At 45.8% G+C, this 25,462-nt stretch overlaps 1 protein-coding gene across 2 annotated transcripts in view; it reads left to right on the forward strand.

The window, feature by feature from the left end:
* The window catches only part of DHRS3 (dehydrogenase/reductase 3), a 92,406-nt gene that overhangs the window by 35,287 nt on the left and 31,657 nt on the right, over positions 1–25,462 (forward strand). Inside the window, exon 1 of one of the 2 annotated variants that reach the window (XM_069079208.1) lies at positions 3,690–4,891. The exons of the other annotated variant lie outside the window; for it this stretch is intronic. Within the exon in view, the coding sequence (XP_068935309.1) occupies positions 4,697–4,891 (195 nt within the window). The 5' untranslated portion in view covers positions 3,690–4,696. Of the gene's footprint in view, positions 1–3,689; positions 4,892–25,462 lie in introns of those variants that run through there. 2 annotated transcript variants of the gene reach the window in all.

Genomic DNA, 25,462 nt, shown 5'->3' on the forward strand with positions numbered 1-25,462 from the left:
TATCTCATTTGATCTTCCCAACAACCCTGGTAGGTAGATGCTATTATTAGCCTGATTTTATAGATAAGGATATTAAGACTAGAGGTTAAGTGACTTGCCCAGGATCACATAGCTAATAAGTCTCTGAGACAGGATTTGAACTCAGGTCTTGCTGATTCTGAGTCTAACATGCTATCCATTATACCACCTAGCTGCCCCAGAACCTCTGAAGCCATCTGGTTCAACTGTCTCATTTTACAGATGAGAAAAATGAGGCCCAAATAAGTAATCGTCAGAATTTAAACCCAGGTTTTCCTACTCCTAATCCAGTGCTCTTCCCTCTGTGCCATTTACCAGTGTTACAGTGGAAGAAGGAGGGCCTTGCTAGTACACAACTATTTCTATGTTTCTTCTCCCACTAGGATGGGAGCTTTTGGAGAGGAGGTAGTTTTTTGTTGGCATTGCACAGCTCTTGGCACAGTGTCAGGCACATATGGTGCTTAATAAATGCTTGGCTTTGGCACTGCATCCGTCCCCTCCACACTGGATTTTTGCTTAGAATAATACTGAAGATGGAAAGGAGGACAGGGAAGAGGAGATTAGCAAGCCAGGTGATAGTGTTAATAAGTGAGCTGTATCTGCAGGAAAGCAGCATGAAAAGCAGAGTGGGAGGACCTGGACTTTGGAATCCTACCTCTGCCCTTTACTTAAGAGCTGTGAGACCATGGCCACTCACTTCCTCCTCTGGGTCTTGGTCTCCTCATTTGTCAAACTATTTGGGTGCAAAGGTCCCATAAAGCCCTGATTCCTAGAGTGCCATGAGGAAGCTGGGGAAGGCTGAGCAAGAAGGGGCCTGCCAAGGCAGCAGAGGATGTGCAGAGAGAGCAGGGGGGACCCACCTGGCACTAGAAGCCTGAGCCCCTAAAAAGCAGTTTCCTCTCCTAACCAGCAGGCGGCTTCCTAATATAAGATCTGGAGAAGGTGCTGGCTTTGTATGTGTCTGAAACTTTCTAACTCCAATGTGTTGGAGTCCAGTGTAATAGCCCAAGGGGTTCATAGGTGGGAAGGGTTGGGCCTTCCCAGAGGCCTTTGCTTTCCATTGTTTTTGCCCTCCCAGTTGGGTAGGTCAAGCTCTGCATTCTTCGACTTCCCTAGGGTTTGTCAAGCAAAGGGGCCTGCTTTCATCAGAGATATAGTGGGACTGAAGGACCAGAGGTGCAGCCTCACTGGTAACTATGAAACCAGTTCTTCTAAACTAGGGATCAATCACCCAAGGCTAAGTAGCTCTCTACCACTCCCTCCCAAAGCATATACCCCACTCTACCTCCATTCTATTCTTGTCTTTTCCCTTTACCCCTGACTATACCTTAAGCTTGTATAGTACCCTGGAAAAGCAGGAGATAACTTTCCAATTCGATCTTCCTTTTGAACCATGGGGATGTTTGTTCCTCAAAAGGTTTAAAGCTGGAAGAAACCTTAGAGTCTTCTACTCCAAATCAGTACTGGAAGAGATCTCAGAATTCATACCTGCCATAGAATTGGCTGTACAATATACCTACCTTGGAGATTTTTCTTGGAGATTTAAAGTGGGAGAAAGGGGGACCCCACTACCTCCTGAAGCAGCTCATTCCACTTTGGGATAGTTCTCATCCTTAGACATTTTTTCCTTACCTTAAATCTCAAGTCCAGCCAACCCCCTCATTTTATAGACCAGGAAATATGAGACATAGAGAATGCAAGTGACTTCCCCAAGGCCACCCAGGCTGCTAAGAGGCAATGCTGGGATTCCACTGGAAGGGCAGGGAAGTGAAAAGAATACTGAATTTGGAGCCAGAGGAGCCCAGTTCAGATTGTAGCTACTTGCCACCACTATGACCTTGGCCCAATCAACTAACCTCTCTGGGTCTTGGTTTCTTCATCTGTAAAATGAGGGGGGTTGGACTATGTAAGAACCCTTTCAATGCTAAGCCTCCAATACTCTGGTTCTTTTTGTTACACTGGACCGTCACCTACCTCTAAGACAGGGGTTCAAAACCTGGATTCAAAAACTAGAAAGTTCTCGAACTTTTATATATATAAAGATTTTGGATAATTATTTCAACATAATTGATTTCCTTTGTAATCTTATGTTTTATTTAATGCATTTTAAAATGTATCTGAGAAAGGCTCTGTGACACAAAAAAAGTTGAGAATCCCTTTTGAGTGTAAAGCCCCTCAAAGAATCGTGGGATCTTTGCTGAGAATGAAGGGGGTCTTGTGTTGGGAGGCTCTAATTGAAATCCTGAAATTGACAGAGCATGTGTGATCAGAGGCAAGTCATTGCCTGAGTGTTTTTCCAGAAACTGGGACTTCCCCATGTGCAAAATTCAGGTGCTGATACTCCTCTCCCCCACACAGCATTTGGAAAAAGACCACACTATGGAATTGAGTTATGCCATTATTATTATAATACCCCCAATAATAAGATGTTCGAGTGATCACACCACTTTCTCTCCAGCCCCGATGGCGGTTGCTTATAGAAGACCCTCTGAAGTGTGGCCCATTGAAGCAATCCCATTGGCAGCTTTTACTAAGGCTGTCTTTAAGTGAGTCACCTCCCTAGACTTCCTCCTAAAGGAAACGCTAACTAGAGCCCTCCCCCAGGCAAGAAGAAACTTTCTTTGGGGGTGGTGAGAGGGCACGGGGAGTGTGCGTAGCGCTGGTTCCGGCCACAGAAAGAGATCTAAGCAGAGGAAACCAGACTTGTGTAGAACAAGAGACGTTTTAAAAAATTTACTAGCATTTGTTATTAAGGATCTATAGCGGTGATGGAAGGGACCCATTGGGGGGTACAGATAAGGAATATGTGCCCCCAATAAACTCGATCGGAGGGGAGGGGAGGAGAGAACTCGTATTTGAAGCGCGGGGGCAGGGTCCCGAGGTCCCAGGATTTTTAGCTGAAACAGACCTTAGAGGTTATTAGTCCAAACCCTTCATTTTGCAGAAGGGGGTATTGAGGCTCAAGAGAAAAGTAATTTGTCCAAATAGCACAAATGGACTTCAGTTCTCACTCCAAAATTCAGCGCTTTCCACCACTTGATTCAGTTCTTGAAACTGCCCCCAAGAGACCACAGTCTAGTTGGGGAGCAAAGTCGAAAGCACGAGGGAGTTGGGTCAGACCTATGGAAGAACATGCCCAAGGTGAATTGCAGACGTGGCGAAATTCTACCCTTTTCTGGAAGGCTTAGAGGTTGTGCTAGCTAGTCCTAGGTCTGAGGAGGCGGCTCCCGGACCTCTGTGGACCTCCAACTTTCCCTTCCACCTCTAAATCTAGGGTGCTCTGGCTGGACGACCTGGGCTAAACATTGTGGGCAAGTGCCTCCCGGTAACCCCGGTCTCCTGCTCCAGACTTGGGGTGGAGTATCTTTCTGGGTGCGTAACCTTTCGCAGCTGACTCCCCAGGATTGGAGGAAGGTCTTAGGGAGGGAGAGGGGCTGGCCCCAGCTCTCAGTTACAGCGTGCTCGGGTTACAGAGGCGAGTCCAAAGGGGCATGCACATACTGCAAGTTCCAGCTTGCAAACGCAACGCCCGGAGAGTGAGAGTGAGTGTGCGTGTGTGCGTGTACGTGTGAGTGTAGGTGCGCGCGCGCGCGGGTGCACGGGGGCGCGCGCCCCGAGATAGCGCGGGCCAAGCTGGTGGGGGGAGGGGGAGGGGAGACCACAGTCAGCCACTCACAGAAACAGTGGTGAAATCTCCCGAACACTTTAACTGTCAATCAGACTTAATGGGGTATAAAAAAAAAAAAAAAAACCTCCATCTGTGCTGCCGGGGAAGCAGGCAATGGAGAGACTGCCTACGAGGCAGGGCTGACAGGGGGTGCATCTTGTTCGCTCTCGGAACCCGAGGACTACAAGTTGGGGGCGGAAAAAAGAGAGACAGCAATAAATGCTCCAGGAAGAGAGAGAGAGCGCGGGGCGAGGGAGGGAGACTGAATCCAGCGGCAGCAGCCCCTTTGCTAGGCTAGTCCCCGGGAGCCAGAGAGAGAGCGAGGGGGAGTGAGCGACGCACGTAGAGAAACTGACACCGGGACCCCCCACTTCTCCTGCAAAGTGCTGGCAGTCAGATCTCATTTAAGCAATTTCCTGCGCGTAAGAATAGCAATGAGTCGAGAGGCGTTCGGCGGCTGAAATTGGGTGAAACCTCAGCCACTCCCCCCTCCACCTTCCCTTTTGGGGGGGGGTGGATTCTGCTTTTTGTTTGTTTGGGTTTTTTTTTTAAGTCCTGTACTTTGAGACTTGCGAGGCTGTGGCTGCGTGCGCGCGTGTGGTTGGTGCTTCCCCCCCCCCCCTTTCCTTCCTAAACTCCCCATATCTGTCAGCCAGTAAACATTACCTGAGAAATCCCCAACGGAAACGACAGCTGAGGCAAGAAGCTTCTTGCCTTCACCGTTTCCACCTCCCGCTCCCCACCCCCCACCACCCCTCCTGCTGTCCCAACTTTCTGAAGTGCCTTTTCCCTACCTAAGCAGGAGTCATCTCTTTGCCCCCCACACCCGCTACTTTGCATTTTTAGAGGGGACCAGGTGGGGTTCTCTTTCTCACCACCCACACACACGTAGCCCCTACCCGACTTATTTATCATTTGCTTTTCTTTTTGGGTTTGGGCTGCGGGTGTGTAGTTTTGCACTGGGGGTATCTCCCCCCTGCCCCCCGCCAACGTCCCCCACCCCCTCGGAGGATGGTTTGGAAATGGCTGGGCGCGCTGCTGGTGTTCCCGCTGCAGCTGATCTATTTGGTGGTGAAAGCAGCCGTGTGTCTGGTGCTGCCCGCCAAGCTGCGGGACCTGTCCCGGGAGAGCGTCCTCATCACCGGCGGGGGAAGAGGCATCGGGCGCCACCTCGCTCGGGAGTTTGCCGAACGCGGAGCGAGAAAGGTGAGCGCGGGGCGGCCGAGAGGGGTTAGGAGCTGGGCTGGGGTGGCGGGGGTGCAGATCGAGGGTACTGGAGAATTTTAGGGTAAAGGATGGGGAACAGAAGGGGGATAGAGGGGATATCGCACCTGCTACTTACTGGAGCTAAAGTCTCCCTCTCTTTCCTGTGTTTTGGGGGAGTAATCCAGCTCTCTGCGCTCCCCCGAAAATAAGAATGCTGACCTAGTCAATTTCACCTTGTAAATTTCCCCTGGGACTGAACTGTCTGGCAGGTCCTGAGCTGTCTGTTCACTTCTCTGGCCTTAATTGAGTAGCTCCCCCAGCCCGAAACCTCCTAGATCCAATCCTCTCCGTCACCCCCCACCCACCCACCCAGGTATTTTTTTCCCTAGTCCCTCTCCCCCACCCCCACCCCCTTCTTTTTTCCCCTTTGCTGCAGCTGGGGTGATTATTGTAGGGCGTGTGCGTGGTTGAGCGTCTAAGAAGCTTCTCACAAGTTGGCACTTTTCAATTTTCCTTGGCGGCTCCATTCCAAGCCCCAACCTGAGAGCCAGGAGATGTGAAATCTCCGATGAAGGCGGGGGAGGCTGTGTGGCAACTGTGGGCGCCTTCTGCTCTGTTCTCCTGGATGGTCCGGGCATCCAGCCATGTCCAGGGAGGTCAGGGCAACTGGGAATCCAGCAATAGGGTTGGGGGGGGGGGGGTGATTTCAGTCAGACCTTGTTCTGTATCTTAAAAAAATATATTTAAAATTAGAATTCCCTCCTCTTGCCCACTTAAGTGGGGAGATAGTTATATGGAAGTAGGAATCTCCACTCTCTGTGGGGATCCCTGTTGTTGGTGGACTGTGCCCTCTTCCTGGGTTTGTTGTGGGGGGAGGTTGGGGGAGGAGTGACTCACCCAGTGAGAAGAGCACTCTGAAGAATCCTATTTGAACCATGTGAACTGGGGGAACAAAAACATGGATTTAGTTTGGAACTTAAACTGTTGGGGGGGGGGGGGGAAGGCCAACAAAGTCAACTGACATGACATGGAGCTGCATACCTTGGGGATTAAGTAAATATGTACTGTATAAAACCAAACCTGCATGTAATTTCAGGTTGCTTTTGTTTTGTTAAACACTGCAGGGAGATTTACAATTCCTTAGAGGTTGCTTGGGACCAGGAACTGAACTTTGGAGTCCGAATGATCAGGGAAAGAGCAGATCATTTGTTCATTAACTCTTCACTGGCCTGCCCCATTGGTCACAGTGTCTGGCCCCTGGTGGGTTTTCCATAGCTCCCGCTCCCCTTGCTTCCCGCCTCTCCCTGGGTGGTTTGGGCAGCTGCTTTGCCTTGCTCTTGGATGTGGGATATGGGGGGGGGGGCCCTTAGGGTGGAAAGAAGTGATAGCCCACAGTGTTTTTAACCCCTGGTTGAACAACATTGAACACCCAGAAGCACGGGCTATTCTCGGCAGCTTTATATCCTTGGAAAGATGCCTTCATTTTAAAGATCCCTAAATGCTTTGCAGACAGGCGTTCCTGGCCTGGGTAGAGCTAGGCAGAGAAGGAACAGTCTTAGGGATAAAGGTGTGCAGCCTGCCTATATTCATAGGTCCAGAGGATTGCACGGTAGCTGTCATTTTCTTACTTGTCAGCACCTCCAGAGAGGCCTTCTTCTGAATCATGCAACTGGCACAAGGTCTGGATCTCTTTAACAATCTCCTGCCTAATTGGTTGCAGTGGGCACAAGGAGAATAACCCTTTGAGTCAGCCTGGAAAAACTTGACTGATGATAAACCAATCACATGTAAAATTGAATTGAGGGGACCAGAAAGATAAGATGAGGAAGCTTATTCAGCCTCTCTGTGATTCTTTTGGTAACTCCCCACCCCTGCCCCTGAGTCCCCAGCAAGAATCCCCTCTTCCTCCAACTAGTAAACTGAGAGCCACTGAAAATGGTTCTTGCAGAGGTCTTTTTAGCTCACTAAGTTCAGAGGAGCTGTGGGAGTCAATAACAATAAAAACAACTAAAGCAACAATAATAATATAACAACACCCCATATTTATAAAGCGCTTTGCATAGATTACTTCAACAGACTGCCTCTGGCTCACATTGCGTCATTGGCTACTGTTGTTTAGTCCAATAAAAGCAGAAAGAAGGGTCCCCTACCATCACAGCTTACTTATTAGAGAGAGCTGGGTCTAGAATAAGACTAATTATGGTGATTTTACTGCTACTCCCTACTAAAAGAAAATTTTGAAGGGTTACCGACTTTCCCCGAGTTAATCTCCAGGCCATTTCACTTCTGGCTGGTATCATAGATTACCTCCAGGCCATATCTCCCAGAAGTATTTTAGAGCCCTGTGAGTTCATGAGAAGGAAGAAATGTGCTCTAGGAGTGGGGAAAGGCCATGAGAATAGTTAACTGTGCATAGTTAGGGATGCCTATTTGAAAGAGAAGCATCCTCTCAGTCCTGAGGCGAGCCATGTGGTTTGGGATGATCTTACAAGAGAGCTGTTCTGCAGCCCCTAAGCAGCCCTGCAGTTTACTTTAGGTAGGAGGCGATGTTTAACCACAGATTGCAAATGAGAATCCTCCTTTGATTGGGCACATTGAGATCTGGGGGGAATGGATACTATATAGGCACAAGAAAGCCCAGCTATCCTGAAGTCTGGGTCCAGACTCAGGAATAATAGCAATAATGCCAACTGTATGAAGCATGAAGCAAAGTTGGGAGTGGCTGATGGTAGCTGACATCTCCAGGAGATGTCTCCCCCCGCTTCCCACCCCTTACCTTATAAGAAAGATAATGATTATGATCATAATGTTATGAATGTATATAGGGCTTTAAGACTTGCTTTTATTCATTATCTCATTTGAGGCTCCTTTTGTAAAAGAACCCAGTTGGCTATCAAAGCCATTTGGATGCCTCCTGCCAGTGGGATTGATGTACCAGAAACCACAGGGTCCTGATTCCAAAGGCTTCGGACAGGTGGTGTTCCAAATGTGTCTCTGAGTTATAAGAAAATGAGGAACTGAATTTAAATGTTTTTAACCTAGAAGAGACTGCTTCTTTCCCATCAAGTATAATGGAAAGTGATCTCTCCCTCCTGAAATGTCTCAAGGGCCTTGCCTGTATCTCTTCTTATACTTCTTACTTGTATAAGTATTAGTTGCTTGAACGCTTGCCTCTCTCCTCATTTGATTATAAACCCCTTGAGGGCAGAGTCTATGCTTTTCTCCCATCTCCTCTTTTTCTCTTGGGTGCCTTTCCCAGAGTAAAAGTTAGCTGTTAGATCAAACTGAATAACTAAGGCAGGGGTGAAGAGTGGTTAGGAAATCCAAGTTAAATCTAGTTGGCATTCCCTCCTAGGGACAAGCACTCAATAAACACTCCCATTCTTGACCGAGGAATTGAGCTTTCCAAATGACCTTTTCATCCATCAAACTTCTTTGGGGTCAACATGACCTTAGCACGAATCATTCAGAGAAGACGAAGATGTATTGTTTGTTTGGAAAATCCAGGAGACCGGATGGAAGTGTTTGCCATAACCAGTCATACCTTTAGCCCAGTATTGGGTAAGCAGTTTGAGCAATCCAAGAGGACAACATTTGACACTTGGTCATAATTTCAAACCCTGGGAGAAGGTGGGGGACACATTGAATTCTGTTCCCAATGCTTTTGGTCACTGGGGCTAGCTACCAACTGGTGGGAGTACATCCAGGCTCAGAAATGCATTCTGTGAGGGTGATATGAGAAGTGGGGTCAGGAGTCACATTTGTGCAATTGATAACATTTTGTTTATAGGGTGAGATGTTACAGTACAGTTCTCTGGTCATTCTCTCCAGAACTGACCCTTTAAAGAGATTTATCAATTCCATTCCTTCTTCATTCAACAAACAGGGTCTGGGGCAGCATTAAGGAAGCCTTAATACCTCTTTAAATTCTTTTGAATTTCTTTGTACATACTTTGTATTTATTTGTCTGAGTACAGTTCCTCTGTTGAATGAATGGTTGAATGTAAGCTCTTTGATGGGAAGGATGTATCATTTTTCTTAGGGTTCCAAGGACCTAGCACAAGGCCTTCTATTTGGATATTTGTTTAATGGAATCAGGGTAGGGAGGAAGAAAAGGATACAAAGTGTAGGTTAAGATAAAGTCCCTGATGAAGCACACCCGTGAATAACTGTAATAATAGACATGAATTTGAGAGTTACAAAACAAAATAAAGGGTCCATGTTGGCCATCTCCATTACCCTCCCCATCCACAGGAGTGAGTTTTCCTGAACACACTGAATTACCATCGGGCAGACCAACACAAAGACTTGACATGTCACGTTTTAGAATAAGATCATCAATTTCATCTAATCCAACCCCTTCAAATTGCAAGTGATGAAACCAAGACTGACAACTCAGATGACTTGCCCAAGGCCACAGCTAGTCTCAGAGGTGAGGTTGGAATCCAGGGCCTCTGAAACTAGAGTCAAAGTGCCCTTTCCACTATACCACACTGCTGCTAGTGTCCTACATTCCTTTATCAATACTCTGACAAATGGCCTATCCTCCCCTCCATCCCCAGTCCAGTTTGGGGGAGGTTGTACCACCCTGAAGAGAGTTATGGCATGTTTGAATAGTGTCTTTGGTCAACAACAGGGAAGTTTTTTACTTTTTGTGATGTCTTGGCAGGACATATAGAGGTTGGCAATATGAAACTGGAACTCAAGAGTGAGATAGATAGATTGGCAAGTCCTGTGCTATACAGGTGATGATGGAGGCCACAGGAATAAATGAGCTCTCCAAGGGAAGAGACTGTCAAGAGAAGAGGCTAGACAAGAGAACCTTGGGGTACATACACGTGCAGGACCAAGAAGTGGAGTCAGCCAAAGAGTCAGAGAAGCATCCAGAAAGATTCAAAGGAGTGAACTGTTTCAGAAGGAAGCCACAGGGGAAGAGAGGACCAAGGAAGAAGAGATGACCTATGACATCTAGTCAGGTGGCCCAGAGAGGTCCCAAAGAATGAGAAGGAAAAAGTAGTATTGTAAAATACTGGATTTAGAGCTTTTTGGTGACTTTGGGGGCCTAAATGTCTTGATAAATATTGGCTTTGCTTGCTAAATATTGCTAAATGTTGGATTTAGCAATGAAGAGGTCATTTGAGACTAGGGAAAGAGCGCTGTTTGGATAGAGTAGTGGGTGGGGGCAAAGTCAGATTATAAGGGGCTGACTAGTTAGTGGTAGTGAGGGAGCAGAGCAAACGTAGACTAGATTGCCCTTTCTGGGAGTCAGGAAGTGGAAAAGGAGATTAGAAATCCAGCAGTGTTCAAAATGAAAGAAATTGCTTTTGACAGAAGCAGTTTCTTTATAGTCCTCTGTAAATGAGGAATAGGATCCAATACACAGACCTACAGCTTTAAAATGCCACATCAGGGCAAAGGTGATTTAAAAAAAATGGAGAGTGAATAGAGAATAGAATAGAGTAAATAGGTCCTGGAGTCAGGAGGACCTGAGTTCAAATCCGGCCTTAGACACTTGACACACTTAATAGCTGTGTGACTTTGGGCAAATCATTTAATCCCAATTGCCCTGCCCTCCCCCCTCCAAAAAGCAAGAAAAAAAATGGAGATTAGCTAGGTATTTTTGGTTTTGACAGAGACACCAAGAGAGATTTTCCAGGAAAGGATGGGTGTCCCTACAATATTCCATGCCCAAACCTTGATACATATATCCTCTACCCCAGCCTCTTAGAGTCCTTAAATTCCTGCAAAGCACAGCTCATTTGGACACCTCCTCCTTTAAGTCTTTCTTGATCTACCCTGTTGTTAGCAGTACACACACACACACACACACACACACACACACACACACCCCCCACTTTTTATTTATGTGATATGTATTTTACATTCATTTCTCTGTGGATATGGTGTTTACTACCATCAGAATATAATCTCCTTGAGGGCAGAAATGACTTCATTTTTGCCCTTGTATCCCTGACACCTACTCTAACAGTGTCTTGAACACAGTAGTTGCTTAATTAATGTTTGATGAATGAATGAAAGAATCAAAATGTTAAGACTGGCCCCAGTTGATTTCTAAAAATTCCCTAATAATGCATTATAAATCTGATCACCCTAAATTTACCTAAGATTAGTTTCAAATCTTTTCCTATTTTCAATCTAAAGTCTTCAGGGAAGAGGTTCCATAAATTTACTTACTGTGTAAAGAATTTTTTTTTTAATTATTTCTTTTGAAACAGCCCAACTTCCTTATTTGAGCTTCAGTTTGGTGACCAAGAAGTCAGACCTTTTGCAGTTACTTAGCCTTGGATCTTCTCTTGGTCTTTATCTTTACACACACACACACACACACACACACACACACACACACACACACACACACACACACACACACACACACACATACATCAGTGACTAATGTATATGGGAACCCCGCCCCCTACCCATCTGTAATTTAGTGTTTAAAGTATTACCTGAAACTTAGTTTGGGTGAAAGTTAGTTGGGTGAATTACCCAAGGTACCAGGCTAATAAGTGCAAGTGATTAGATTTGACACCAGATCTTCCTAAGACCAAGTTCAAGACTCAAGCCACTATGTTACACTCTAAATTTTAGCTATATGTATACAAATGGTTGCTATTCAAGAAAGGGGTGTTGTCACCACTGCTGAATCAAAAGCCTTTTTCAGCTAAGTGGGGTAAGGGACCTTGTACATCATATCATGTAATCCAGTAAAGTTTGGAAAGTATGGTAGACTCAGAGACCTATTGAGACAGGGTCTACCAGAATGCAACTGACATGGACTAAAGTATAGAGAAAAACTCACACTGAAGTTGTGAACTGCTGTCACCAGGATTCTTCAAGTAGCTGGACAGTGATCATGATGGGAGGAGAGGGACTACTGGTATTATTATCCCCATGTTATAAATGAGGAAACTGAGGCTCAGATAGACTGTGTAATCTAGCCATGGTCACAAGGCTAGTCAAGTACAGCATGTCGTTGAACACTACTCTCCTGACTTCAGTCCCAGGACTGTGTCAGTTATCTCATGTTGCCTCGGGTGGATATAAGCATTTGTTAGGGATTTCATGAAGGGGATTCCTTTCAGTTCAAAAACAAGTTGGATTAAAACTCCAAAGTCCTTCCTCTACCGTCCTCTCATTCCAAATGATATGTAATGGATGTAGGCAAACAGGCACCAAAATATCAAATGTAGCCTAGTCAATAGAACACTGAATCTGAAGTTCTGGGTTTAAATAGGGCAAAATGGAAGGTCTGGGTTTAAATGCCAGAGTTTACTTGCTGTATAACCTTGGGCAAGTCCTTCTTAAATTTTGATTTCCTTATCTGTAAAATGGGAATAACAGTACTAACTCTAATGCCTGTTGAATTGAATTGACTTGAGCCGTCAGGTGTTTGATGACTGTTGCTGTTTCCCAACTCCCAGGACCAGGCAGGAGCAGGGAAAGGAGTCTGGGAGGTTCAGTATCTCTCCATGCTTTAAAAAAAAAAAAAAAGAAAAGAAAACCTTTTTCCTCCCCCAGCCTGACATCACTGGCTTTGTACTTGCAACTAGACGATTATGTCACTCATTTTTGTCTGTGTTATTCAAGGGGAAGAAGAGTGTGTGTGTGCATGTGTGCTCTGCCTCAGCTCTAACCCATTCAATTTAGGGCCAGAGGAGGAAAAGAGGGGCCCAGAAAATATCAATGCAAGAGTCTGACAAGGAACAGGAGGGAAAATGGAACAAGAATGATCAGCCAATAGTGTGAAAATCCATCCCCGGTAAAATGAAGTAACCTCAAGTCACTGGGACTGACTGCTTTTACTTCTTCCTTGGCAGAGATATAAAGCAGGCTTCCACCCCTGGGGCCTGGGCCTTCTGTTTCACAGAACCTGAGCTCTGGAAAGGACTTCAGAGAGCCCTCTTGTCTGATAATGTAACTCATGAGAAGCCCCTTTCCCACATCCCCAGCAAATGTTGGTCTTGTCTTTGGGTGAAAAGTTCCAATGGTGAGGGACTCACTCCTTCCTGAGACAGCCAAGTCACTGCCTTGAGATGTCTGTGGTTCCATGATCTCAAGGCTAGGGCTCGCAATGCAATACCTTTATGCCTATCAGATGTGAATTTTGTCCTAGTTCATGCAGTCTCCAGAGAGGCCTTTCTCTAGTTCTGGCTTAGGTGTCAGGAGAGAACAAGACTGTCCAACATGTGTTTCTTGCATCACTGTGTGATGAAGCAGCCCTCTCTTCTGGACAGACATCTTTCTGATGGCGCCCCTCCCACTCAGTAGCATACCCTCCCCATACATCAGCTCTGAAGACACTTGCCAGAGTCACTGGATAATAAAGCCAGCATGGGAGAGTAGATAAGACTTTGGAGCTGGAGTCAAAGAGACCTGTGTTCAAAACTCTCCTCAGATATTTTAACTTAATCTCTCAGAGCCCCAGTTCCTCATTTGTGAAATGCGGGGACTCGATCTTCTCCAGTCCCTTCTGCCTCTAAAGCTATGATCCTCTGGCCTTGAAGACCTGCTCCTCCAACTGCTCCATTTTATAGAAGGGGAAACTGAGGCCCAGCAAGGAGAAGCAATTTTGCCACAGCTACAGTTGTAGTAAAATTTTCTAGCTGTCTCTCCAGGGTGCAATGTCCCAGGAGCAGATAGTTCCCCAAACAGATTCTGTAGGCCAAAAGCACACAGAGCACAAAGCTTCCAGAATGAACTGGAAGAGACTAACAACTTGGTATAAGTCCCAGGAGACTTCTCCTTATCCAACATCCCCAGAAAAGCTATTTGCAAGTCCAAAAACCTAGAGCTTGGAATGACTGCTAACCTAGAGTGTATTGGCCAGTGTGCTTTGGGATTCCCTGAAGGAGGGAAAATTCCATCCATTTCCCAGAGACCCAGGGGGAATTTTAGCTCTTGACCCTTTTCTAGAAACCAGTAGGAGGGGATTGTTTTCAAAACAGCAAACTTTAAGAGGCTTGCCATTTCCATCTCCCACTCTAGCCCCAGAACACAATAGAAATGAATGGGCACAGTGGGCCCCTTTCTTCTGTAGGAGTTAGCCCCAGAGAGGAACTTCTTGGGGGAAAGAACTTGAGAAGCTGAGAGAGAATTATGTCCTGCGAAGAAATCAGGCTCTACTTTCCCCACTTCTGTTCCTTTACTGGTGCCTCTATTACCCATCTGTGCTCCTAGGAGGAGCTAATTGGTACCCTACTTAGACCAGTGACTAGGCAGCCCATTAGCTCACTTGGCCAGAGTATAGGGCTTATGGAGCCAGTCATAGTTTCTTAAGAGCTGAAAAAGATCTTAAGAGATCATCATGGGGCAACTAGGTGGCTCAGTGAATAGAGCATCGGCCCTGAAATCAAGAGGACCTGAGTTCATATTCAGCCTCAGACACTTGACACTTACTAGCTATATGACCTTGGGCAATTCACTTAACCCCAACTGCCTTGCCTTCCCCCCTCAAAAAAAAAAAGAGATCAGGTTAAAACCTTGAATTTACCCTGTGAGGAAACCTAGACTCCAAAAGGGGAAGAGACTTGTCTATGGTCACACAAATACTAAGTTACAGTCAGGATTCAAACCCAGTTCCTCTAACTCCAAATCCCCTCTCCTTCCATTATTCTATGGACAAAATCAGTCCGCATAAGAACCAATTAACCAATTGCCACAGAATCCTAGAATGTCTGAGTTGGAAGGAGCCTCAGTAGAAGTTAGTTCCTTCTAATCCAATTCATATTGGAAAAATAAGTGTGCTCTATGATATGTCTGATGAATGTCATCTGGAGTCTGTGTGAAGACCTCCAGGAATGGAGAATTCACCTCCTGGGAACCTGTCTTACTTCTTGACAACTTTCATTGTTCAAAAGTTTTCCTGACATCAAATCTCAATCAGCCACCTCTTTGCATCTTCTACCCATCATTCCTCACTCTGCCATCTGAAGTCAAACAATACCCAATCCCTCTTCCCAGACATAGCCCTGTTCAGGTACTTGAAGACAGCTTTCACAAACCCTGTGAAGTTTTTCTTCTTCCACCCAAGAGTCCCCCCAGTTCCTTCCACTCATAATCCTATGACCTGGACTCATGATTCTGGTTGCCTTGCCTGGATGCTGTCCAAGTCAGGTCAATCAGTAAGTATCTATTAAACACCTACTATGTGCTAGGCACTGTGCCAAATTCTGAGGATACAAAGAGCCCTACCCCTCCAAAAAAGTCCCTGCTCTTAAGGAGCTCAGAGCCTGACATCCAAACAACCAATTATAAACAAGATATGTGCAGTATACATTGGAGATAAACCTCAGAGAGAAGGCGCTAAGATTGCAAAGGACTGGGAAAGGCTTCTTGCATAAGGTGTAATCTGAAGGAAGCCAGGGAAGCAGGGAGTCATAGATGAGGAGGGAGATACTCTAGGACTGAGAGAGCACTAGTGAGAACATTCCAAGTTGGGAGATGGCACAGTAAGGAGGCCGGTGGTGCTGGATCGAAGAATATAAAGGAGAAGATGGAAGAAGCCTGGAATGGTAGAAAGAGGCCAGATTGTGAAGGACTTTAAAGGCCAAAGAGAGAATTTTCTATTTGGTCTTGGAAGTAATAGGGAGTCAATGAAGGCTGTGGATTGGGGGATGACCTGGTCAAACTTGCCCTTTAAGAAGATCAATTTTGCAAGTGAACGTGGAGGACAGACTGCTTATCAGTGTCTGCTGAACTCTGGCACCTCAGACTAAGCACGGTATTTTCAGTGGTGGGCAGATTTCTGGCAAATGCTTCCCTTTGATCATTGGAAAATGTGGATAGATTCTGTACAATAGCCTTTCTGATCATGGTGGAGCCACAAACCCCTCATTTTTAAAAAGGGAGCAAATGTTCCACACAAGAAGTCAGGCCATTAAGGACAATGTGAAGACACTTTGTGAAGACGCATTAAGAGGATGGAAAAGTCTTTCAGGGATAGAATTGGAGATTTAGAGCTGAAAGGGACTTCAGAGGTCATCCAGGCCAACCCCCTCCATTTTACAGATGAGAAGACCGAGGGCCAAGGAGTAGAAGGGACTTGCCCAACCTCCCATAGCTACTAAGTGACTGAGGCCGTATTTGAACTCCTACCTTCCCACCTCCAAGGCCAGTGCTCTATCCTACACTACATTTGCTGCTTCTCAGGATAGTAGAGGGACCACTTCATTCTCTGAGGGTGGGTAAAGGGAGGAAGAGTATGTGGAGGAATGCCAGAGAGTCTTGAGATGAAGGGAATGGAAGCAGAGGAAGTTCACCTTGCAGGTTTTCATACTATTATTGACGCAGTTCAAGTAGGCTATTTAAACTTGTTATGATTAAATTTTGACAAAAGGGCAAACCAAGGCAGATCTCCAAGCAAGATCACATTCCCATCATTTGTTGATTGATAGCCTTGTTCTCATCTGGAACACAGTTGGCTTGGGATCCTAGCTCTGAAACTAAAGGGGCCAGAGAGGCCATCTAGACCAACCCCTTCATTTTATATCTGATGACACTGAGGCCCAGAAAGCTGAAGGGCCTTAGGATCATGGGATCATAGATGCTGACCTGGAAGGGGCCCCAGAGATCATTTAGTCCCATCTCCTTATTGACAGGTGAGGAAACTGGGACCCAGAAAGTAGGAGTGACTGCCCTGGGAAACACTCCTCTCTGAGACAGTTTGAATCCAAGTTTTCCTGACTGCAAATCCAGTGTTTCATACACCACCTCCCTGGACAGAAGAACAGTAGCCAGGAAGCATCTTGGTTCCAAACCTGCCAGAAGGTAAAATTTAGTTAGGAGATGACCTTGTTCACTGGTTGTGGATGCCTTCTGTACACGCTTCCTCCCAGGCTGAGCCAGTCAACCTCCACACTTTCTGGAAGAGTTTCCAAGAGGAAGAGGAGGGGATTGAACAAGATAGCCTTAGGCCTATTCTGTTCTAAATGATAGTAATTGTTGGTATCTATATAAGGCTTCAAGGTTTACAGAGCACTTTGTCTACTTTGATACAACAGCCCAGAGGGAGGGGAGGTTTTTCATATGAGGAAATTATGGCAGGCCAGGATCACATAGCAAGCAAGTGTCTGATGCCAAACTTAAGTAAACCTTTGGATTTTGTGAGGTGACCCTGACATTGGGTTCCTGTGGATCATCTTGCCTGGTCCATAATCTTCATTCTAGGTCCTGCCATAGAAAGGTGAATAGATGAGAATGAAGTGTTAAGATAAAGAAAGTATGCACATGGTGCAATGACTATGTGTTATACATGAAGGGAAAAGCATTAATTATGAGATTTTGAGCACTGTTTGCTGCCAGTTTAGTCGATGTGGAATAGTAGAGTCTGGAAATGGGAATTGGGAAATCTGGGTTTAAATTCCTGCTGTTTACTAGCTACTTATTAGCTATGTGACCAGGTGCTTCACTTCACCCTAGAGCAAAGGTCCCTCTAACTTTTTTTTTTTGGTACCTCTAACCTTTGGCAGTCTGGGGAAGCTATGGGTCCCTTCTCAGAATAATGTTTTAAATGCATAAAATAAATGTAGAAGATTACAGAGGAAAGCAGAACTACTCATGCAAGTTTATGGATCTCCTGAAACCTATCGATTGATGCTTTCGAGGATGTCTGTGGACTCCAAGTTAAATACTTCTGACTTCTAAGGCAGGCTGCATGGTATAGTAGAGAGAGTCCTGGACTTGGAGGCAGGATATATTACCAGCTGTGTGACCCTAGGCAAATCACCTAAACCTTCTGAACCTCAGATTCCTCAACTGTAAAATGACAGGGTTGAGCTAAAGGCCTTTTTCAGTTCTAAATCTGTGATTCTATACAAAATCAAAAGAGGTATGTTGAGGGATATACTTACTTTTGGAGTCGGAAGTGACATCAGTAGATACTGAGTCCAACCCATACCTAAAAAGAAGAGTTGGGGGTGGCTAGGTGGCTAGGTAAATCCAACCTCAGACACTTAACACAAAAACTAGCCGTGTCATCTTGGGCAAGTCACTTAACCCCAATTGCCCTCCAAAAAGCAAAAAAAAAAAAAGTGGAGGTGGAGAGGAACTTTGATTCAGCTGAATTTTAGAAATGGGCTCCACTTAAATCTTTATTACTCCTTAACTTACCAGTGGAGGGATTGCAGGAAGTAAAATGTGTTTCCATTCTTTTGGTAAGAGTGTGAAATGAACATGGGAGTTATCTTTCCAATGTGATGTGTCAAAAGGACCCTTAGAGACCATGATCCAACACACAGCATCCCTTTCCATTTCAGTCATTTCAGTTGTGTGTCCAACTCTTCATGACCCTATTTGAGGTTTTCTTGGCAAAGATAGTGGAATGGTTTGCCATTTCCTCTCCAGCTCATTTTACAGATGAGGAGCTGAAGCAAACAGGGTAGGTAAACTGAGCAGTCTTGCTCAGGGTAACACAGCTGGTAAATGTCTCAGGCCAGATTTGAACTTGGGTCCTCCTGAATCCAGACCTGGCACTCTATGCTGGCACCATTGAGCTGCCCACTGCACCCCGTGTTAAAAGGGCCCTTTGTTGATTTCCAACAAGAAGGCCCTTGGAGATCATAGAGTCCAACCCATAGCTTTTGTGGGAATCCCCTCTACAACATCCTGATGTAGTGGTCAGTCCTAAAGGCTTTTCTTAAAAGACCTCTAATCATTGCCTTCCAAGGCAACCTACCCCACTTTAGGACACTTAACTGTTAAGAACTGATCTGTTACATCCAGCCTAAATCTGCTTCTCCTGCTGCTGCCCCTGTTTCTAGTTCCACCCAAACTAAGGAGAAGAAGTAAATCTACTCACACATGATAGCTCTTCAGATATTGGAAGACGGCTGTCTTGTCCCAAAGGAGTAAGGGATGGGAGAAGGCTGACCCAATGGGGAATGAAAGCTCAGATTCCTCAAAGACTCTCCACAGTGGATGACAGACCTCTGGACTTGGGGCTGGTTCCTAGTTCCTTGCTAGTTTGTCTTTCCAGTTAGTCTCCCTGTGAGAAGTCACAAATGGGACAAAAGTAGAGAAATATAGAGGGCTTTGAGAGAAACCTAGTAGGGTATCCTAGACTGAGAGAAAAGAATCAGTCAGGCAAGACATTTATTGAGCCTTCACTTTGTGCAAAGTAGATTATGCACTCCTTGAAGGAGAAACTGTGACTTATTTTTTCATCTTTGTATATCCAGTCCTTACCCATATTAAGAGCTTAATGAAGCTCAATGAATGAATTTATGAATGAATGAATTTATGAGTGAATGAATGGATTTTTGAATGAATGAGTGAGAAACTTTGTTCTTAATCCTCTAGGAAGATACAAAAGAAATAGACATCATCATCTCTGAGAGCTTATGGTCTAGTTGAGGAGATTGTGTGTGTGTGTGTGAGAAAGAGTCAACACTTACAAAGAAATCAGACAGATTAATTTAGACCCAGCTTCGAGGATAAATAATTAGGGAAACAAAGTGGCAGAATGGTTAGTGTAATGACTGGAGGAGGCTTCCTAGAGAAAGTGAGCTTTAAAGGCAGGAAGGGTCATGATAGAGATGATAGTGAGGTCATCCCAAGACTGGGCACATGTTCCCTTCCCCCCAGTAGAATGAGCACAGGAATGGTTTTTCATTTTGTCTTTGTGTCCCCCTGCACACTCATATAGTGCTTGGCACATATGTGGTAATAGGTGCTCAAATGCTTGTTGAATGAGTGAATGAATAAGTGAGTGTATGAAAGAGTCACCCAGAACTAGAGGGGCCTTGAGAGGCCAGCAAGTCCTACTTTCTCTTTTTGTGAATTAAGAAACTGAAGCCCAGAGAGGTTTGATGACTTGTCCAAAGACACACAGCCAGTAAGTTACATAACTGAGATTCCACCCCAAAGATGGAAGTGTGAATGGAAGACTAGGAAGAATGCAGCTGAAAATCAGAACTGATGTTAAAGGGAAATCTTGACACATATAAGCAGCACCGCCCCCCCCCCCCAGACCACTGCAAAGCAAAATCCATTGAGGATTTATTCCCAGATTCCTGGAAACCCACCTACAGATCCAAATAGCTGAGCTGACCATGCAGTGATATGCTGAGCTCTGGTCTTTGTCCACTCAAAGCATCTTGTTGACATTCTGAAGTCCCCAGCTCTGCTAGGCCAGATCCATCGCCTGATAACACTGACGCCAGCTGGGAAGGGCCAGGCCCAAGCCACGGTGTTTGACCTCTGTCCCAGAGGAGATTAAAACGATTCCTAATTAATAGCCTGTGGAATAGATAGTTACCTTGGCTGGCAAGTAATTGAGAGCCCATGGCCACTGGAGGCTGACCCATAAATTGTGCCTAATTAGCCCAGGATCAGGCCACCAGCCACTGGGTCCTTCTAACCTAATTAGGTCTTCCTGGAGACATTGCACTACTTGTATCCCACTTGTCTTCACAATGGCTGGCTTTTATGTCGACCTGGCTGAGTGACCTCCAAATGATATTTCTGGTAGGAGGAAAGCTGGCAAAGAGAGTTCTGAGTACACTGTTTGTCTTTCATCCTTCGAAACTTACCTTTCATCTCACCTTCTCTAAGAGCCCATTTCCTGCAGGGTCAAGCTTGGTCCCAAAACATCACTGACCCTCTGTGTCTGGCCTCTCATTGGATTATGGGACAGAGTTTATAGATTCTGGGTCAGACTTTTTAAAATTATCTTTTTTTTATTGGTAACTTTTGGTTTTATATCACATTCATTTCCAAATATATCCCTTTCCCCTCCCCTATCCAGTGTGTCTCCTTTTTAACAAAGTTTTTTTAAAAAGAGAAATAAAAAAGCAGTCCAGCAAAAGAATCCTAATCTAAGAGTATATTGAGTATTCCACACTCATAGTTCCCCACTGCTGAAAAACAACCAGAGGTTTATAGTTCCCATTTTTTCTCTGGGACCAATCCTGGTCATTATAATTACATAGCATTCAGTTTACATTGGCATAATAATTGTGTTTATTTTTTTCTTCTCCTACTCACTTTGATTTGCATCAGTTCATGTAAATCTTCACGTGCTTCTCCAAATTCTTCATAGTCATCTTTTCTTAGAGGCAGCCATGGCACAGTGGTCAGAGAACCTGCTCCAGAGCCAAGAAGACCTGGGTCAATTCCTATCTCTTAGACCCTAGGAAAGTGCCCTGGTCATTTCTCTGAAAGTATAAGTCATGAAGAAGATTTGCTAGTGTATAATCAGTCCTCGATGAATGCATTTACACATATGTATTTATGGCACTTTAAAATTTTGGCAGATTAAATTCTTTATCAGGAGTTTCCTTCAGCAATTAAATCACCGGCCCAGAATCCCTTATCCAGGCTTTTCTTACAGTTTAGTAGCATTCTATTATGTTCCCAGGCCACAATTTGTTTAGCTGTTATTATGGGGCACAGAAACCACCCTGTTCTTTTTTCTCTGTAACATCATTTGTTTTCCCCTTCCCTGGACATTCAGAGGTTCCCTGGTAAATTGGAAAGGGCAGCTGTATAATTATCAATCATTTAGCCACTTTGAGTCTCAGTTTCCACATCTACAAAATGGGAGATAATAGTACTTGCCCAGGACCTCTCCTTCACAGGATTGTTGTGAACAAAAGAAATCTGAGCTAATGTTACCCAGCTTTCCTGTGACTCAGGAAAGGCAAAGTAAATTTAGCCATAGGATCTAGAATGGAAAGGGACCTTAAACATCGTCTCTCCTATCCTCTTGTTTGACAGATGAAGAACTGAGGAGGGTCCAGAAATATTAAATGACTTGTCCAAGGTCACATAGCTATCCTTAGCAGAGTCAGGGCCTCTGGTCTTAAATCTAATCAAATAGGAGGGTGGCTCCGCGCCCCCTCCAGCCACCACTATAATCTCCCCTTTTCCCCATCTACCAAAATACGTTTTGTTGAATGAATGCTGAGATCACATATAAATGGCTGAGAATTATCCTTTTTAAAAAAAATGGTTATCCATCCCACTATGATTTATGGAGGGGGCTGTGATTTGCTAGTGTATAATCAGTCGTCGATGAGTGCATTTACACATATGTGTCTATGGCACTTTAAATGTATTCCTCTTTACCATCTGGTGGTAAACACCTCCAATTCAAAGACTCCCCCCTCCTTTACATCCTGGAAGTCTCCATAGTGAATAGTACAGGTTCCAGACACTCTTGGGAGATGCCCAGGAAGCGTGACTTGGATGGGGACTGTGCGAGTTGTAGTTTGGTAGAAAGTGAGGTGACCTGTTCGAGGCCTTCTTCTTCTAGCAGGCATGTTCTTTGTTATTAACAGCTTTTCCTACTTTGTATTTCCAGTCTTTCCCCCTCTGGGTCCCCTCATCCATCTCTTGGCTTTTACCGTGAAGAGGGTTATTCCCCTCTGTTTCCATAGTAAAGCAGCTAAGGCCTCCAAAGACCTTGTGACTTTTCCAACATCACACATCAGACCAGCCTTAGAGTTGATGCCCAGGAGTTTCTGCAGCTCCTGAGTCAGGTTGCTTTTTGGAAGAGTGGTGAGTAGCAGAACAGGCTTCCACACCCCTAGGCCCACTCATTTTGCTTGGCCCCAGATGGGCAGGACTGAGAGGAATGGGTGGGACTAGCAGGGAAGCAGGTTTAGGTTCAGGATGGGGGGTGGGGGAAGAGAAACTTCCTAACAATGAGAATTATTCTGCCCCCCCCAAAAAGGTGAAATGGACTGACTTGATAAATGGTTATCCATCCCACTATGATTTATGGAGGGGGCTGTGATTTGCTAGTATATAATCAGTCCTCGATGAGTGCATTTACGCATATGTATTTATGGCACTTAAAATGTATTCCTCTTTACCATCTGGTGGTAAACACCTCCAATTCTGTGGTTTTGTGTTGAGAAGCAGTGAGTTCTTCATTACTGGGTATTCCTATTGAGACTGGACAGAGCCTAGCACTTGGTAAATATTTGATCCATGGAGAATGGATGACCATTTATTGGACATGGTGTGGAAGAGATCCCTTTCAAATACAGGTTGGGCTACATTGCCTCCGAGGTCCCTTCCTGCTTGAAGATCCTATGGTTCATGGAAACAATACAAGAGTTAGAATGGACCTCAGAAGTCATGGAGCCCAACCCCTACCTGGACAATAATTGTCTTTACCATATGGAAGACGAGTAGTTGTAAGCCTTTGCTGGAAGACCTCTAGCAATGGGAAGCCCACTCGAGGAAGTTTTTCCTCATATCCAAGCTAAGTCTGCACTTTTCTCCCCTTGCTCCTAATTACAGCATGTGGACATGAGTTTAATCCGTCTTCCACCAGAGCCCTGCAGATGCTCAAATGACTCAATCACCAAGCATTCATTAAATGTTTACTATTTACCAGGCACTTACTTAGCTGTCACAACTCCTCCCCAAACCTCCTCCTCTCCAGACCAAACATCCCCAGTTCCTTCCACTAATCGTCACAGGGCATGAACTTGGGGCCCTTCCTCATCTTGCCCCAGCCTCTCTTCTGAGCTCTAGTCTTCAATCAACAGCCGCCTGTTGGGCAGATCTCAGGTCCCGTGGGCATCTCACCTTCAACAGTCCAAAACAGAGGTCATTGTCTTCCCTCCTACACCTACACTCCCTTCAGACTAACCTGTTACTGTCAAAGGCACCATCATCCTTCTAGTTAACCCTGTTGGCAACTAGAGTGTTGTTCTCACATCTTTACTCTTGATTACTCCACATAGCTGGTCAGCTGCCAATCTGGCCATTTCTACCTTCATAATAGCTCTTCCATGGGCCCCCTTCTCTACCTCATAACCTCTCACCTCACCTCTTGCATCAGCCTCCTAATTGACCTCCCTGCCTCAAGCCTCACCCCACTCCAATCTGTCCTCCACACAGCGATCAGAACTGTTTTCTTTAGACTTGACTGTAACTGTGTCAACCCAACCCCTTCTCCCCTCAGTAAACTCTGGTGGTTCCCTCTTACCCTTGGAATCAAATATAAATTGCTCTGTTTGGCTTTTAGAGGACTTTACAACCTTCAGCCTTTCTGGTCTTCTTATACTTTCCACTCCCCTCTGTACCCTTGGTAACCCAGCCATATTGTTCAGTTCCTCTCCTGTTCCTCACATACAGCACTGCCTACCCGGCTGGCCTCTGTGCCTGGGATGTTCTGTCATCTCCTTCAAGACAGCTCAAAAACTCTGACCCTGCTGTAGAAGGACTTTCCCTACTTCCCTACCCTCTAAGATTTTTTGTTTAGTTGTTTCCATTCTCTCTGACTCTTCATGACCCCATTTGGGGTTTTCTTGGTCAAGACACTGGAGTAGTTTGCCATTTTCTTCTCCAGCTCATTTTATAGATGAGGACACTGAGACACAGGCTGAAGTGACTTGCCCAGGGTCACACAGGCTGAATTTGAAGCCAGGTCTTCCTGACCCCGGGCCTGGTGACACCTAGCTGCCCTCTAAGGTTACCTTCTATCTCCGTTTATCTTGTCCACATCTCTGTATATACAAGTTGTTTCCTCCATTAGATGGTGAGCTCCTTGAGGTCAGGGACTGCTTTTGCCTGGCATACATAGTAAGACCTCCTCATTGTTTATTGATTGTTCCTAATTGCCCCCATCTGGATTCACTTCTCCTATGGATTCCAAGGAGTTAGAGGGATGGTCACACTTCAGAGGAGAGCTGAGGCCTCCAGCACCCCTCCTCTCACTTTGTAGGCTTCCCAGGGCAGGGCTTCTGGGCATCTGCACCCAGGGATCCTAAACCTGGGGACCTGGCCCCTCCAAGGCTCCCCTCCCTGTCTGGGCTGAAGGGCAGATCCTCCGGCCGCTAGAGGGGATTAGCCTTGATGCTTTTCTTGGAGCAGCCACTGTTTAAAATCCCTTCTTAATAGTAAACAGAGCCTGCTGTCCCTTCGGACAGGCCTGGAGGGAGATTTGGCAGCTCTCAGCAGGAGGGAAAGCAGGAAGGGGAGGGCGGGGGAAGTGACCAGCTCTGGTTTTAACAGTTTGGGACCCTGGCCAGTGTGGGCTCTGCACCAGGACTGGCTTTGCTGAAGAAGCCTCATTATTGGCAGGCCCAGACCCAGCATCCCAAGTTCTTGCTTGCAGGGGGGAGGTGCCCTGCTTCCCACAGAGCCTGGTGCCAGTGGGGGGTGTCGAGGTCGTAAGGGATTCCCAAGCTCCAAGCCCCAGCTGCTCCTGAGAGTGGGTTCAGGCTGGCATGTTCCCAGAGCCCCATGGGTGACCCAGGAGAGAAGCAGTCCAGCTGTCCCTTCTTTATGAAAGATGTTGGATCTAGAGGTGGAAAAACCCTCAGAAACCATCGATCCAACCTCTTCCTCATCAAGAAGCCTGGACGAACTCTTGCTCGGTAGCACGAACCTTCCTAAGGGCTGGGGGCACAAAGAAAGGTAAAAACAGGTTATCTGCCCTCAAGGAGCGCGTGTCCTACAGATATCCCTTCTTAATAGTAAAGGGGGGGGACCACAGCAGGAAAACGCCAGAGGGAGGGAAGAGAAAGGGGAGAGAGGGGGGCGGGGTGGGGGGGGGGGGCGCGTCCGCCGGGGCGTCGCCGCCCGCCGCCC

This window comes from Petaurus breviceps, unplaced genomic scaffold (genome assembly GCF_028583685.1).
Source record: "Petaurus breviceps papuanus isolate PSGF00001 unplaced genomic scaffold, PetGlider_PUasm1.0 91041, whole genome shotgun sequence".
Lineage (NCBI taxonomy): Eukaryota > Metazoa > Chordata > Mammalia > Diprotodontia > Petauridae > Petaurus > Petaurus breviceps.